The sequence below is a fragment of the Danio rerio genome, chromosome 15 (assembly GCF_052040795.2).
Source record: "Danio rerio strain M-AB ecotype USA chromosome 15, GRCz13ab, whole genome shotgun sequence".
NCBI lineage: Eukaryota > Metazoa > Chordata > Actinopteri > Cypriniformes > Danionidae > Danio > Danio rerio.
Genome location: NC_141035.1, coordinates 47,245,001 through 47,261,577, shown reverse-complemented (window position 1 = coordinate 47,261,577; position 16,577 = coordinate 47,245,001). Strand labels below are relative to the sequence as shown.

Below are 16,577 nucleotides of genomic sequence, written 5' to 3'. Positions count from 1 at the left end.
TAGCCGTATGCCTATTACATATCCATAAAACACTGTGATATAACCGCGCTCGGATCGGATCGCTTTCTCACTGCAATCGAACCGCTCCAGGGTTCGTTTCAATCGAGCCGAGACCACCTCATTCAAGCGATCTCGGAGCGATTACTTTGGCGCGGAACAGAGCGCGATTGCCCTGTTCACATATGCTAAACGAACCGCGCTAACTGGGCAATCGAGACACGTTCCGAAACAAAAGTGTAGGTGTGAAAGCACCCTAACTCTAAAGGATACTGATAAGATCAGGGCCTGATATGTGGACGATACGATGGGCCTGATATGTGGATGATGTGGTCACATGTTGATTGGTCAGTTTGAATGTCTCAGCATTTAGGCTGTAGTCACATGGTCAAGTAAGATACAAAATAGGTTTAAAACTCTGCTCTTTCTCTTTTCCTGGCCTGTCTTTTCCTGCTCTGCTCCTCTCCTCCTCTGGAGTCTATCTTCTCTGACTCTACTGCAATCAGGCTAACTTCTGGGCCTGCTCTCTTTGTCTCCCCCCCCACCCCCCCCAATATTTGTGAATTACTTTTGATTAAGCATCAACATTTAATTGTTCCATATTGCAATACAATACAATCACATAATATCAATGCTCTCCCACATTTATAGCTATTAATACGGCCCTTATTTCCATTTTTGGTATGAGATTGCAGAAGAATGGTTTGACTAGAAATGTACAGTTTTTTGCCATCATGCTGATGCTTTTTAGTCACTCGGCAGAACTATAGTTCGAACCGCTGTGGTTAAAACCCATTCTTACATATTCATTCATTTTTTTTTCAGCTTAGTCCCTTTATTAAGGGGCCGCCACAGCAGAATGAACCACCAACTATTCCAGCATATGTTTTACACAGCAGATGCCCTTCTATTTGCAACCCAATACTGGGAAACACCCATTCACTCATACTCATACAATACGGCCAATTGAGTCCATCAAATTCCCCTATAGCACATGTCTTTGGACTGTGGGGGAAACCGGAGCACCCGGAGGAAACCCACGCGAACACGAGGAGAACATGCAAACTGGTCGCTCAAACCAGTGACCTTCTTGCTGTGAGGCGATTGTGCTACCCACTGCACCACTGTGATACCTCTGTTAAACATCAATTTGGAAACATTTGAAAAGTGAAAAAAAATTCCCTACAGCACCTGCACGTGTCTTCATATGTCATCGCGATCTCTTGCTTCATATGAGATCAGAAGATCATAACTGCTGTAGTTATTCCAGTTTCGTTATTTTTTTGTATTTATCTTCAGGACATCACGGAAGGCAACAATATCATGTTATCATAACGATATAATGTGGCAATAAGATCATAACTGTACTGTGTATTTACACTGTGACCCTTTTCATCTATGTAAACACACGAAAACAACATAAACATTAGAGCAGACACTGTATAAAGCTAGTTTCCAGTTACTAGACTTTTCTGACAGGGGATTCAAGAGTCATCGAGTGACAGAATGTTGTGGGACTGCTGTACAGGAGTTATTAAGGATTATAGATAGCAAAATTTTGCCGTTTTGTGTATAGATGGTGTATTCTGGACAATTTTCAAACCTGTCGGTTTCGAGTGTGGTACTAACAAATCTCTGTTTCAAGGGGTATCTAGCTCTTCCCCTTAGCCCTACGCCTTCAAGCTAAGGGGTAGAATTGATATTGGGCCTTAATATTGTGATGCTTTTTTTAGTAAATTAAATTTTTTTATTAAATTTTATACTTGTCTCTTTCATTCCTGTTTATGTAAAGTACTTTGAATTATCACTGTGTGTGAAATGTGCTATATAAATAAACTTGCCTCGCCTAATATTTGTGAAAAATAAAAAATACTGTCATGATTCTCTGGTGAATAGAAAAGCTAAAATAATTAACATTTATTGCTACAATTTCATTGAATACACATATTTTTTTAACTGCATTGAATATCCTGTGCAGAGCTCGAAATTGCGACCATTTCATATGCGCCCGAAATTTAAGCTATGCGACTCATAATATATATTGGGAGCATTCGTGCGACTGCATATAATGGTTGTAGTGCGACCTGTTTTGGTTTTTTTTTTTTCTAAAAACGTGGTAAAATCGGTCTTACCTGCCGCTATATTGGTTCATATGAGCTGTCAATCACTCAAGACTTTCCGCTGTCAGATGACAGGGTGGGAGCTTTTGTGACCGCGGGGAATGCAAACGGCTGAAGAGTGAAAAGTACACTGAATCTCGATGCGTTGCATGCACTGCGGGTTCAGGCAACACAATCTCACGGCAATTCGTAACTTTTTTATACGTTTCCTCGTGAGATCAGGCTGCAACAGCGCAAATGTCCGCTAAAACACCATCGCCAAAGAAGCTCGCCTTTACTGAGTTTTAACTGATGCAGGTTATAATAAAGAACAGTATTTCACCGGTGGTCATCGGGAGAATCCTGCTCTGCCCCCCTCATATTGGGCCGGCCGACTCGCATGCTTTTCCACAAACACAGACAAATGTAATTCAGCGTGTAACGAGGCTGAGCATTAAAACGACTCGAACCGAAACCAAACCTTTTAAAAGTGAGACTTTTCTTCCTTTCTTTTGTCCGTTCTTTCTTGAGGTGTACATTATTTTCCTATTTAATTACTGATGACTGCTTTGCAGCTTTCAGCATTGAATTGAATGATTTATTATAATATTTTGTTTGTTTTGTAGCAGAAATATTATTTATTAAATTGACATGCATATAAAAACAATAGTACAAAATAAATATTTCTTACTACAATGCTTCATTTGTGTTTGATACAAACCATCAATTTATTTTTCATAAAGTAACAGTAGGACTTTATATAGCAGATAACTTACATTAAAGCACATTCAAGGCAGCATGATGATGAGAAATATAATTCATTATTAGTATTATTGTCATCATCATCATCATCGTCATTATTATTATTTTATAATTATTCAACATTCATGTTGGAATTATTGCACAAATATTAAGTCATCACAGCATTAGTTAGATAGTTGTTTCTGGGTTTTGTTAGTCCCAATTGATGTTGTTTTCAAATACAATAAATCCCTTAATATACAACTTGTCAAATATATCATTCATTTTTGGTGGGTGAGCTTAAATTTTTCTGGTGCTCCTAAATTTTTTCTGGTGCTTCTAAATATTTCAGGTTGGGAGCACCGGTGCTACCAAATAAGAAAGTTAATTTCGAGCCCTGCTGTGTAAACCCATTTTAGGTTTTTGATAAAAACTATAGGCTTAAATTATGTGTGATTTATTTTTTAAAGAAATAACACCCATAATTGTTAGCAAATTACACAAAATTATATATATATATATATATATATATATATATATATATATATATATATATATATATATATATATATATGTATGTATTAAACATTAAAGTAGAAAGCATTGCTTATTCTTGCTGTGTTTGTTTTATTTACAAGTGAAAAAAAAATACAAAACATTTTTATGTAGCAACTTTCGAAATACACACTTGCTATAGACCAGGGGTGCCCAAACTTTTTCTTAGAAAGGGCCAAAAACCCAACTTGATTTAGGGCTGTGGGCCAAACTGCACTGTAAAAAATGTAGGGTTCCACACATCTCATTCAGGTTGGCCCAACACAAATCGATTAATTTAACACATTTAAGTGAATAAAACATAAAACAATTAAGTCGTCCAAAAAAAAAATCTCAAGAATTGTGTTGTATGAGCAAAAATAGGTTGAATAAGCAGCAAATTACATTGAAGTTGCCATGGGTAATTTTAAAATATATTTTATATTATTAATGAATTAATAGATTTAATCATATTAAATATTGCAATGGAATTTTTTATTCAACTCATTAAAATAAAAAACAACTCCTTTTTTAACACAATAGATATCAATGCTGAATACACTAATAAAGCTGCACCTGACTCTGCCGTCTTCTGCGTTGTCTTCTATTTGTCAGTGACAGTGTATTTTTTAAAATCTGATTCATTTACGTTTAATTTAAACATTATTTTCAGTTTGCTTTTTGTAGCTCAACAATAATACAAACTACCACCACAATAAAAAAAAAATCTTTTTAGATTGGATGGAAGGCCAAACTAAAGGTTACCAATAGCCAACTTTAGCCCGCGGGCCCTAGTTTTGATAGAGGTAAAGTTGGTTTCATATTCACAAATTCATTCATTTAGAAGTCTCTGTATTGTTTACCATATTACTTTGAATATTCGATTGGAATTAGCATGCAAGTGTGACTTGAAGACAACAATAACACTGTTTATTAGACAGTGAACTATGTTGTACTTTGATAGTCATTGGCTGCTAATTTGATTTCGCTATTTAGAGTTTGCAAATAATACTTTTATGAAATTACATTATTAAGGGGAAAGTCAGATTGTGCGAATATAAAACCAACTTTACCTCTATCTTATTTTGGCATCTCCGCTGTAGACCATTTCAGTGTGGTAGTGTCATTGGCCCTTGAACATTTCCTTCTTGTTATCACAATATTTTATAACTGTAACAAGAGGCAATTCAATCATATATTCACGTTAATGCAGCTATCATAACATTATTAATCTATATGTAGACCTTTTGAACTCTCTGAAGCTATGGGTATAAAAAATGTAACAGGAAATACATTAGGACCGTTGTATTGTTTACATTCCTCAAAATGGTCAATATTGAAACCGTGGTCTCACTGCCATAATAATATTTTTTTTTTTTAAACCCCAGATGAATTTGGAAAGATTCTAATAATGTTTTAAGACAATGTATTATAATTTAACAAGCAACATTACTTATTTAACAAAATCACCTTGGAAATATATTTTTTGCACGTTTCATTGTATTTTATTGGTATTTTTGAAGCAAGAAGGAATGTAATCATGTAAATATTGTGATAAATGAAGATTATAAATATGCAGTTACGTTATAATACACAATATTAGTTTTTATAAAGGAAGTAATTGTACTAGTAACAGCGATTTTGGTCAAAGCTATAATAGCAGGTATATTTTGTCAAGTACATCAACATTTAGCACAAATATTAGGATTATATCGTTACAATAAATCATGATAGCATCACACCAGACATAAACACAACAGCACGGCTATTATTTTTGGCAGTTCGTTTATAAACATGTCGACAGAAACGGCTTCCGCAGGCACCGTGTTACACATACACCCTTCTTAACATGGCGTGAAATAAATACCAAAATGAATAACAGCAAATAGAGACACGGATATTCGATTTATTTACTCGAAACACTCACCGGTGGAGAAAAGCATCATCCACTCATCCACACGCGTCCCGCCCCGCCTCCACGGCGCCGCCGAACTCTGCCGAACACTTCCGACAACGCACGAATCCCCAGCGCGATTGGTCAACGAGCGTCCCCGCCCCCTCCGTCAGCCAATCAGGTGCGACGCTTAACACTCAGCCCCGTCCACAACATATTCTTCCGGGCTCCTCTGTATGTGTGTGTGGTTAAAAGAAAAACACATGTGCAGCTGCTGGCGTAACCAGAGAAGCAAAACACATTATAAATACTGCATGAGACATAATGTTAATAATTAATAATAACGACTACTTAATATCATAATGGCATATTATAATGTATTAACAGCTATTAGTCGCAGTGTTTTAAGAGTTTAGAAATAGTTGTCATTGGGAGTTGTGTGTTTTTTGGGGGATGGACGGGGTCCGGTGGGCGTTCCGCTGCGGTTCGTGGGTCCCGAGCCGTTCCGAGTGGACCCTCGCGGCTCGGTGTGTCCAGCAGGAGGAAAAACTGCGAATCGGACAATTCGTGTTCGCTAAAGATGCCAAATCCGCCATGGTGAGTACAGCAGACACTGATGCTCCAGTTAATACCACATATGGCATTATGACGATTAAAACTTAGTGTTTTGAACTATTCTATAGCAAAGTATCCTGTAGCATTCATTAATAAAAAGCACAAAAAAGTATGTAAAGTTGGTTTTATTTTCACACATTTAGACTTTCTCCTTGATTTCATAAAAGTATTCTTTGCAGATTCTGAATGGGGAAATAACATTAGCAGCCAATGACTATCAAAGTATAACATTGTTCACAGTAAATTAGATAGTGCTGATGTTCTTTTGAAGTCATCCTTATCTACATGTAATTTCAGACCAAATATTTAAAGTAACATTGTAAACTATATAGGGAGCATGTCACAATTTGTCACTGAACAAAAATTTAAACCAACTTGATAGATAGATAGACAAACAGAAAGACAGAATGATAGAAATATATGATATATATATATATATATATATATATATATATATATATATATATATATATATATATATAGATAGATAGATAGATAGATAGATAGATAGATAGATAGATAGATAGATAAAAACAGTTTAAAGATAGATAGATAGATAGATAGATAGATAGATAGATAGATAGATAGATAGATAGATAGATAGATAGATAGATAGATAAAAACAGTTTAAAGATAGATAGATAGATAGATAGATAGATAGATAGATAGATAGATAGATAGATAGATTAAAACAGTTGACAGACAGACAGACAGACAGATACATAGACAGACAGACAGACAGACAGACAGACAGACAGACAGACAGATAGATAGATAGATAGATAGATAGATAGATAGATAGATAGATAGATAGATAGATAGATAGATAGATAGATAGATAGATTAAAACAGTTGACAGACAGACAGACAGACAGACAGACAGACAGACAGATAAATAGACAGACAGACAGACAGACAGACAGATAGATAGATAGATAGATAGATAGATAGATAGATAGATAGATAGATAGATAGATAGATAGATAGATAGATAGATAGATAGATAGATAGATAGATTAAAACAGTTGACAGATAGATAGATAACAGATTTTTTTAAAAATTTTTCCTCAGAGTTGACTTTTTTACTGCAGGCGTACAGAACACGACGGCAAAAACACAAAATGCAGCAGCCGTTCAAAACCATTAAAAAAAGACGCCTCTCAACACAAAAAGTCAATTTTGTGTGATCAAGGCCTTAATACGCAATGTAACTACAGAAGAGTCAAACTGTAAATAGGCTCTTTTTTTAACAAAATGCTAACGATCCTATCCGATTTAATGATTTGAAGCTAAGCTAAATGTGCTCCCACTAGAACTGGAGATCAGCTGAATGGATTCAGAACTCTAGGGGAGTGAAAGTGAGACTATTTTTAAAAAAATGGAGTGTTCATTTAAACGTCAGGTGAATTGGTTTGTAATGTGCATTATTTTATTCAATGTTTGACGTAATCTCAACCGAAAGAAGAAGAGAGGGTGGGACATAGCGTAGCTCCTCCCCTAAAAAAAACAGCCAATAGTGTGTTGTTTTATCACCGCTCTGCCAGTAAGAGTGGTTCAGCTCAAGCGCATCAAATGAAAAGGCAATGAGAAGAAGAAGGTGGGGCATGTCAGACACTAGAGAGCATTTGATTGGTCAGAAGATTTAATGAGAAACAAAAGTACGAGGTGACGTGAATAAAACCTTTTATCCATTTAGGCGGAAGAGACAAACTACAAAATTTACGTGTTTATATCATCTAAACGCAAATATTGTCACTGTTTTGATGCGCACTAGCTAAAAGATATCCTACAAACTAACAATACTGATGAAAACATCTAAAAAATTTATTTATTTTAATTTCACTGGTCCTTTAAGTTGTATTGTGTGTTTCTTTAAATCAGGCTGGACGTCTGCTCATCAGAAAGCTGGTTTGTGAGAAGATGGGTTTTGCATGGGACGGGTTTCGACTGCAACGAACAGAACGGGGCAAACCGTACCTGCCACAAACCTCATCCGCACCCAGCTGGAGCTTCAACGTGTCCCATCAGGGAGATTACGCCGTTCTGGCAGCAGAAGCAGGTCGTCAGGTGGGCATAGACGTGATGAAGACCAGCAGACCAGGTGACTTTCACTACCTCTCAGGCCCCGTTTACATTAATGCGTTTTAGTTTGAAAACGCAGAAGTTTTGCTACAGTTATGCAATCCGTCTACACTACACCGCAGTTTTTGAGCGCCGAAATCGGAGCGTTTTGGAAATTCTGGAGAGGCCGTTTTCATTCTAAAATGCAGCTCCGTCTCAGTGTGGATGAGGGAAAACAGAGACATCTGAAAACAAAGGCGGGGCTGCAGACATTCGTCTCTCTGATTGGGGCTTTTTCCTCAATATTAAGTAGCCTACACACAGTTCAGTCTCGCATCCTCTCCGTGTTAGTTCAGACTTTGCAAGTTTAATATGGAAAACAAACTCCCAAGTGTCATTTATAAAGTCATTCACATCACCCTGGCTATGCTGTTTCATAGGGCTCTATTTTGACGGTCCATGCGCAGAGCGCAAAACACAGGGCGCAAACGCTTTCAGGGCGTGTCAGAACGCATTTTTGCTAATTTAAGGACGGGAAATCTGCTTTGCGCCATGGCGCATGGTCTAAAAGGATTGAGTTTATTTTCTTAATGAGTTACAGGTGTGTTTTGAGAAAAAAACAATTAGAGTCTCATCTCACATTCCCTTTAAGAGCCAGTTGCGTCACGCTAAGAGCGCATTCACTATTTACAGGACGCAAAGTAAGTCTAAGTGGAAAAAATGAGCATTTCACAAGCAAACAGTTCACAGTTGACAGTTTTTTAACAGAAAACTTTTAAACAGCATCTACTGTGTGAGAATGAGAGATAATGGATCACTTTCACTTTCGCTCTTGGATAGGGAAACCTTTACACACAGACATCAATTAGTCTATAAATAATTAATTGCGGTTGTTAAGCGCAAATATTCATTTCAAAACTATTTCTAAATTCAGTTCTAATTTCCAGCAAACGAATAAATGAACAATAATAACAAAATGTGCTCAAAAACCTGAGTTATATCCTAAAACACATGCTGTGCCCCATATGGTCTAAAACCTGACAGGTGGGCAAATCTAAGCTTGTTTTTAATAAAACAAATATAAATATGGATATAATAAATAATACTGCTAATAATAATAACATTATACAAAAGCAAATTGTTATGAATGAACTGAAAAAGCCTCCCGAGATGAAGAAGACATAAAAGCAGTGATTTTTCATATTTATGTAGGCTAGAAAATAATGTCTTGTAATATTTTAATCCTTTATATTTATATCCTATATCTATTCTTATTATATCCTATATATATTCCCTTAATATTTACATTCTTTCATGTGTAAAGATATTTGCCTATTGCTCTCTTGTGTGTATTAAGCAGTGTGTAAGCGAGGCGCAACTCTGCGCCGGAGTTTAGACCGGGTTTGTTTTGGTCTAATGAAAAATCTATTATAGTTTCTCAAAATAGCAACGCGCCAGCGGTCCGCCTCAGAACGCCTTCCTTTTTAGACCAGAACGCCTATGGGCGCACAAATGAGCGCTAATGCATTTGCTATTTAAACAGCGTAGCGCAACGCCTCAAAACGACTCTTGCGCCAAGCTGAAACTACCAAAAGACTATTGTGCCGCGCCTTGCGCCACATTGCGCCAGGTGTATGATAGGGCCCATAGTCTTAACAATAAACTGAAAACATGATATCAGGAACTGCTATTTTCACTTTGATATTAACAACTTAACAGACATCAAAAATGTTGAGGCGTCGTGTAGCTGCTTAATATGAGCGTCATCTTCATGCATATTTATAACAAAACGGAGCCTATAACATTACTGCCTCCTTTCGTTTTCATTGAAAATACGAAACAGCCTCTCTTTTACTGAATATCAGTTTTAATAATCAATAATGGCCATTATAAAAGTATAATGTACAATAGGTTTATACAATAGAAAAAAAAAGGCAAACAATCAGTCAACTGTGCAGAATCGGTGTCCGCGGTTACAGTAATTAAGATATTAACCAAACTTATACTTGCGCGCAGCCAAAATGCTGTTTTAAAACTAAAACGCACTAGTGTAAACAGGGCCTCAGCCTCCAGGATCATCTGTCAGATCACATACAGGACAGTATTTCAATTAGGGATGCACCGATATGGATTTTTTGGTTGATACCGATAACTCTTTGGACTTGGAGGCCGATAGCAATATATAGGCCGATAATTATAAATATTTCAAAATGTTATATCTTTATACAGCAAACTTCATAAAAGATTGAACTGCTCTTATAAACTGAATAGTCTATACTCAAGGCAAAAAAGCTATCATTTCAAAACTGGAAGGTGATTATATAGACTTATATTCACGATTTAACATAAATCAGCATGCACAATTGTATTATTTCCTTTTCTTCATGGCAAATTAACATGCAACTTGACTGTTGCATAAAAATAATAGGTTAAATAACAAAATAGGATTTAATCAACAAGTAAGTTAAATATATTTTAAATAAAATGTAAATGACAGAGCTAAGGACTAAAACCAGCTCAAATGTTCTTGAATAAAAAGTGTTACAGTGATGTACACATGTACAAATATGTCCGAAAAAGTATTTTCTAGAGGTGTTTGGACAGTTCAGAGTCACCGTACAAGCGAAAAGCTATATAAAGATTGTACTACTTTAGAAAATACGGCATAGATTTATACTATTTGGCGTTTTACATTCTTTTGAACACATGTAGCTGCTGCTTGTCAATCAGACAACACTTCTGCGTTCGTTCTTGCAGTCAATTGCGGGAAAAATGATCGTTGAAAAGTTTCTGATACAGGGTTTCTGCAGATATCATGATGTCAAATTTAAGACTTTTTAAGACCATTAGGTATTAAATTAAAGACCTATATCGCAATATCAAAAACACGCGAGAGAAAATGTAAAATCACAAAATTAGTGGTCAAATAAATGTATTTATCTTGAACAGTACCAAGACAGGTTAGATGCACCATTGAACTACAGAAAAAAACAAACAAACATCTTAATCCTGATTTATATGATATATTTTCACCTGGCGCCGCATCACACACCTCACGAAACAGACGAGGCTTTTATACTTAACACGTTCGCTATAGAGATTTTTTTTTTAAATGACAGGGGGCGGTCAAAAGAAACAGACAGTAAAATCAGACGAATAAAAAGAGAGTCATTATTATTGAAGATGTTTCCGGGGGCCTCTTTTTTTTTTTTTTTCTTTAACAAACTCATCTCTCAGGTTTTTTCAAACTTTTAAAAAAACTTTCCTCCTTTCCCACTGCTGCTGCAATTTCTAGCCAAATATTATTGGTCATGTGGTTCTCCCTATGATCACGCATGGACGGATCGCAAAAGACGTCGGTGCAGACGTACCTGTTTCAGACAAAATCTCTTCAAAGTGTTTCATATTTGACTCAAATCAAATGCGGTGCCGCGTGAACTGTTCACCTGAGTCTCAAAAAATCCTATTAGCTCCGCTATGGGGTTATTTTACTGACAAATGTCGTGAGCGCAGTATTATAAGAGCGCCTTTATGTAATACAAGCGAGCGAATCTCTTTGTTGTGCACCGATTTCCTCTGTTTGTGGACAAAACTTTTTCTCACTCTCAATTATGCACTCAATTATGCGCTCTCAGTACTGTTTCCTCTTTCTTTCATGCTTATTGATATGATTTATAATATGGTACACTTGTTTTGTATTATTTTAAGTTGTTTGGGGTGCAGTGACATGCAGTCAAATATTTTGCTAAACAGATTCAGCACTTTTGAGGCTCCTAAATGATCATAAAAGTCCTCGTGCTGCAGGTATCAGGAGGTTTGCAGAAGGTGCAGCTGATGTGCAGAGAGGGGATTGTATCTTTAAAAAACTATGACAGTTTGCGTTCAGTGAAAAGTGAGAATGATTATTAAATGTATGATTAATAAAAACATGCTTTATAAAAACTTCATGCGCTGTGCAGATCTGTCTAAAATCAGTCTTAAAGCGGTGCATGCTGGTTTGAAATTTTGTCCGGATTGATGCTGCGCTGACGCCACGTGACTGTCACATTTGGCATTAAAGTATCGCGACAGTGCTCCGAGATCAGACGATTGATTCAGCCGGTGCAACATCTGAAGAGCGACAGCTGGAGCTGCGATGACGACACCAATGTTACACGATTGGCTGAGTTTACCGCATGACAACAACCATGTGTGTTTTGCGTTTATTATTGAACAAATTTTCTCACAACAAAACAAACAATTCACTTTTTATACCCTCTCTATCTTCACACATCATGCAAAGGTTTGTTTTTTACCTTTTTTATTCAGACTATTTACTGCATTCATCTCTATGAACGATTTAAATGACATATTTTAGTGAATAACCTAAATATTAACTCAAATAAGTATTAAAGACTTGAAATAAAATAATTATCATCATTGATTCTGGCACCCTAAAGATTTCTTAACAAGTTAAAGATTGATTTATATGATTATAATATGTGTATATATATATATATATATATATATATATATGAGCAATTCCATGAAAATGTCAACCTTGCCATGAAAAGAAAAATGTTTTTACCAAAATAGCGAAACCGTTTCTACATTTTTTTGCGCAGGCAAGTGTTTTACAGTGTTTTAAAATACTTAAAAATGTCTCTGTCAATGTTTTCAAACTATTATATTTGATTTACCAAAGTCACACAATTGGCAATTTCGCACCCGTCACATCCATAACGAAAAAGTGTCACATCCATAACGAAACTTTTCCCTCAAAAATGCAAAAATGTCAAAATAAAATAAAATCAATCAGTTTTGTTCTATAAAGAGCCAACTCTTATCCTTTTGTTAAGGAATATTTATTTTGGGTTGTGCAGTTTAATTCACAGAATTTCTACGAAATATGTTGTATGCTGTAAACTCGCAGACTTTTTTTGTCACATCCATAACGCTTGTTTATTTTCCTCATTTAAAGTATAAAAATGTTCACAGATTTAATTTTTTTGATCCCATAACTCTGTGGTTAGTTGTTTTGGAAAATATAAACAGATGATTCAATATAATGTTAACGTATACTTTCACTGCGAATTTATGTTTTGAATTTTTACTGCAAATGTCACATCCATAACGCTGGAATCAGCCATATATATATATATATATATATATATATATATATATATATATATATATATATATATATATATATTTTATTTTTATTTTTTTTAATTTCCCTGTGTTACCGTACCTGCTCTTTCTGGGTAACTTCACTTATTTTGGTAATGTCCTTTTGTTCAATCTTTTTGGATTAAAGTGCTTTTTTAAAAATTCTTTCATTATCCAAAATAATCCTAATTATTGTTTAAGACTTTACCAAAACAGCTTGTTTTGGGTTTTACATTAATATATATTGGAAGGTTTATTATCCATAAATGTAAATAAATGTAAACTCCTTTTTAGCATACTCAAACAAGACGTATATCCTAGAGTGATGTTTAAACTCGTAGATTACAAACCAGGATTTTGGAGCAACTTCTCCTTTAAGTAAATGTCCATGAGTGAGTCTAATGTGTCTAAGATTGTATAAATCACTTCATCATGTCTAGAGTTAAAAGAATAATTTTATTATAATCCTACTACTCATTAATCGAGCGCAGATCCCATTCTACATGACATTGACTATAGTAGTATAAACAAATACTGTGGAGGTCAATGGCTGACAGTTTCAAACATTCTTCAGTATGTCTTCATTTGCGCTTAACAGCATGGTATTAATAAATGAAGGGTGAGTAAAGCATGACAGAATCTTCATTTTTGGGTGAACTGTCCCTTTAAGCGGCCAGTGTTTTACAATACACACAATGCGGTTTCATCAATGGCCACCAGATGTCGCTCTAATACTGTGCTTAGTAAATTCATCAAATCTGGTGGCCCTGCTGTACAGCATAAGCTTATAGAAATCATGTTTATGTGAAGAATACGATGTGCCTTTTAATTTAGGTTTTTTAAATGATAATGTTTTAACATGAATGCTGCTCTAGTATATTATAGTACAACATAAAGCTCCCTCTTTAACCAAATATCACAATTGTACTGAATTAAATGATTTTTTTTATTAGCTTCAAGAAACTGTATAACACAACTTATAATACAGTAAAAGATAACAGTTCTTTTACATAATAATCACACTGCATACACAAGATAAAGAGTAAAACCAAATCACAGTACATAAAAAAGAATAAATAAAAAAAAGACAGTACAATAAAAAAAGATAAAAATTCAAGTAGCATGAAAGATCTCATCAAATTTGCTCAAGAAAGAAGCACATTTCTTATTTTCATTTAATCTAAGAGATTTAATTAAGTGTTCTTTTTCACATAGGAAGTCAATAAAAAGGTGATTTTTTTTAAGGAACCTCTGTTTGTGAAAGTAGAATTTCCCAGCAAGTATAAGAAAGTTCACAGTGGCTTCTAACGCCTTGTTTTGGTTTTCAAAATAACAAATAACATCCTTAAGGTACAAATTACCACTCATATTAACCTTGGAAAAACAGTATGAACTTAAATCATCCCAAAACAGTGATGATACATCGCAAGAAAAAAAATAAGTGACAAATGTCTTCACACTCCTTCTTACAAAATGTGCAAATATCAGTAACATCACAATATTTGGATAAAAGTGCGTCACATGGGTAAATATTGTGCAAAATTTTAAAGTGCACCTCTTTCATTTTAATAGAAATACAGAATTTATATGGTAATAACCATGTACTGAATTAAATAACAACAACTGAAATATAATCATAACGTCACAGCTATACGCTCATTAACATAGCCCCGCCCACAATTACACATGTCCATTATCAGGTTCATGTTTTAAAGGGATAGTTCACCCAGAAATTAAAAATTATGTCATCATTTCCTCAGTTTCTTCCTTCTGTTGAACACAAAGGAAGATATGCTCAGATTTACGCTATTGACTTTAATAGTAAAAATGTTCATAACTATTTTAGTGTAAGTAAATGGTGGGAAAATGTTTGTTTTTGAGGTGATCTGTCTCTTTAAATCCTGCATTACTTTACTTCCTTAAAATAAATAGGTTGTTTGCAATCAAGTTGTTCTGGTTATGCGCGAAATTCAAATGGAGGGCAGGAAGTAAATAAAACTGAATGGGAGACATAGAGGAAAGTCCATATTATTTTGCCAAGCAAAAACTAGGTCCTATTGCTACTACACATGGTGCACAGATTGAATTGGTGTCCCAGTACAAATATCTTGAAATTTTATTTGATGATACACATTCTTTTAGTACTCACATTCAGCAACTGGTAAAAAAAATTTAAAGTGATTTTAGGCTTCTATTTTGAATTAAAAACTGCCTTTTTTTATGCTAAAAAGAAGCTGACTGAGGCAACATTCATGTCGACATTGATTGGACTACGGTGATGTTATCTATATGCATGCTTCGTCTCAAAGTCTGAATGCATTGGATACGGTTTACCTGTAATGAGGAGCCTGACACGGAGGGATCCATTTGCAGTATTTAAAGGTTCAGGACACCCTGGATAACTTTTTTTTTTTTATATTAACAGATGTGTGTGTGTTGAGCATCAGTTAAGACAATGTTAGCACCTGTCAGCTTTAATTGTGGGGAAAACTGGATAATTTTGAGCTTTTGTCAGCTAATTTCAGCTTCCGGGTTTAAAATGATTTTTGGGGCGGAATCAAAATCGGCGATGTAGCGCAGTACTGCAAGTACGCGTCGGTTTCTCATTATTATTTATAGCAGAGTTTTCTTATCCTATGAGAAGAGCCGGCTGCTTAATTATTCATGAGACCTTCCAGACCTGCCAGAGTCAAGCCCGAGCTGTGAGACACGGAAACCACGGCACAGTATTTAGCCGTTCATGAAGGCTCATATGCGTTTGTTTACATGATCCACGGGGTTTGTTGCATGTTTTCCCCCGCGACCTTGTCAGGGCAGATCATACAGCAAAGCTGTGTGTGTGCTGCTAGCATTTTTGTCGGGAGAGCAGCACGAGAATTAGAGAATGGCGGACGCTGTCTTTTATCAGGAGTTCGTTCACATTCAGACACATCACTGTGCTGCAGTGTTTGCCTAAATCCTCCAGATTACCAGCAGGGCTAATGGTTAAAATAGACAGGTCAGGAGACCTGCTGCACTGAGTCTGCTGGATACGGGGATTGAGGGAGAATCCTCATTTATAGGGTTTACATGAACGCACTTACCTTTATAATGATATAAATTGTGGTTATGTGTATATGAAATTACGAATAACAAATGTTATAAAACTATAAACTCATGCATCTCCTCTTTGTGTCTCATTTTGTGAGCTAACTGACAACAACAGTTGTTCGCTCCCCTTCTCCCCTGCTGGCCACGCCCACTCCACGCCCATTAATCATGCATCTTTTGAAAAAATTCTGAAGTAGACTTTAACCGAAAGAGGGGGGTGTCATGGCCCGTTAATAGACACAGTTCAATCACAATCATACAATACGCACTAAACTGCGAACTTACATGAACAGTATGCAATAATGGTCAAAGGGCTGGCGGCTGACAGACACAGGGTGATATAACAGGTATGGATCAGTGGCGGGCGGCGTGGTTCAGAGTCCAGATACAAGCAAGGT

At 35.7% G+C, this 16,577-nt stretch overlaps 4 protein-coding genes across 11 annotated transcripts in view; 3 read left to right on the top strand and 1 right to left on the bottom strand.

Moving 5' to 3' along the window:
* The window catches only part of gria4a (glutamate receptor, ionotropic, AMPA 4a), an 877,747-nt gene that overhangs the window by 252,798 nt on the left and 608,372 nt on the right, over positions 1-16,577 (top strand). The window lies entirely within an intron of this gene.
* Positions 1-16,577, bottom strand: part of msantd4 (Myb/SANT-like DNA-binding domain containing 4 with coiled-coils) — an 85,769-nt gene that overhangs the window by 30,100 nt on the left and 39,092 nt on the right. For 4 of the 8 annotated variants that reach the window (XR_015509921.1, XM_087284755.1, XM_087284750.1 and 1 more), the window contains exon 1: positions 5,299-5,357. The exons of the other annotated variants lie outside the window; for them this stretch is intronic. The gene's annotated coding sequence lies outside the window, so the exon portion shown is untranslated. Of the gene's footprint in view, positions 1-5,298; positions 5,358-16,577 lie in introns of those variants that run through there. 8 annotated transcript variants of the gene reach the window in all.
* aasdhppt (aminoadipate-semialdehyde dehydrogenase-phosphopantetheinyl transferase) overlaps positions 5,502-16,577 on the top strand; it is a 24,601-nt gene continuing 13,525 nt past the window's right edge. Inside the window, 2 exon segments of the mRNA NM_001033729.1 lie at positions 5,502-5,862; positions 7,762-7,981. Coding sequence (NP_001028901.1) covers positions 5,719-5,862; positions 7,762-7,981 — 364 coding nt within the window. The 5' untranslated portion in view covers positions 5,502-5,718.
* Positions 15,465-16,577, top strand: part of LOC100535385 (uncharacterized) — a 199,308-nt gene continuing 198,195 nt past the window's right edge. The window contains exon 1 of the mRNA XM_087284768.1: positions 15,465-16,226. The gene's annotated coding sequence lies outside the window, so the exon portion shown is untranslated. The remainder of the gene's footprint in view (positions 16,227-16,577) is intronic.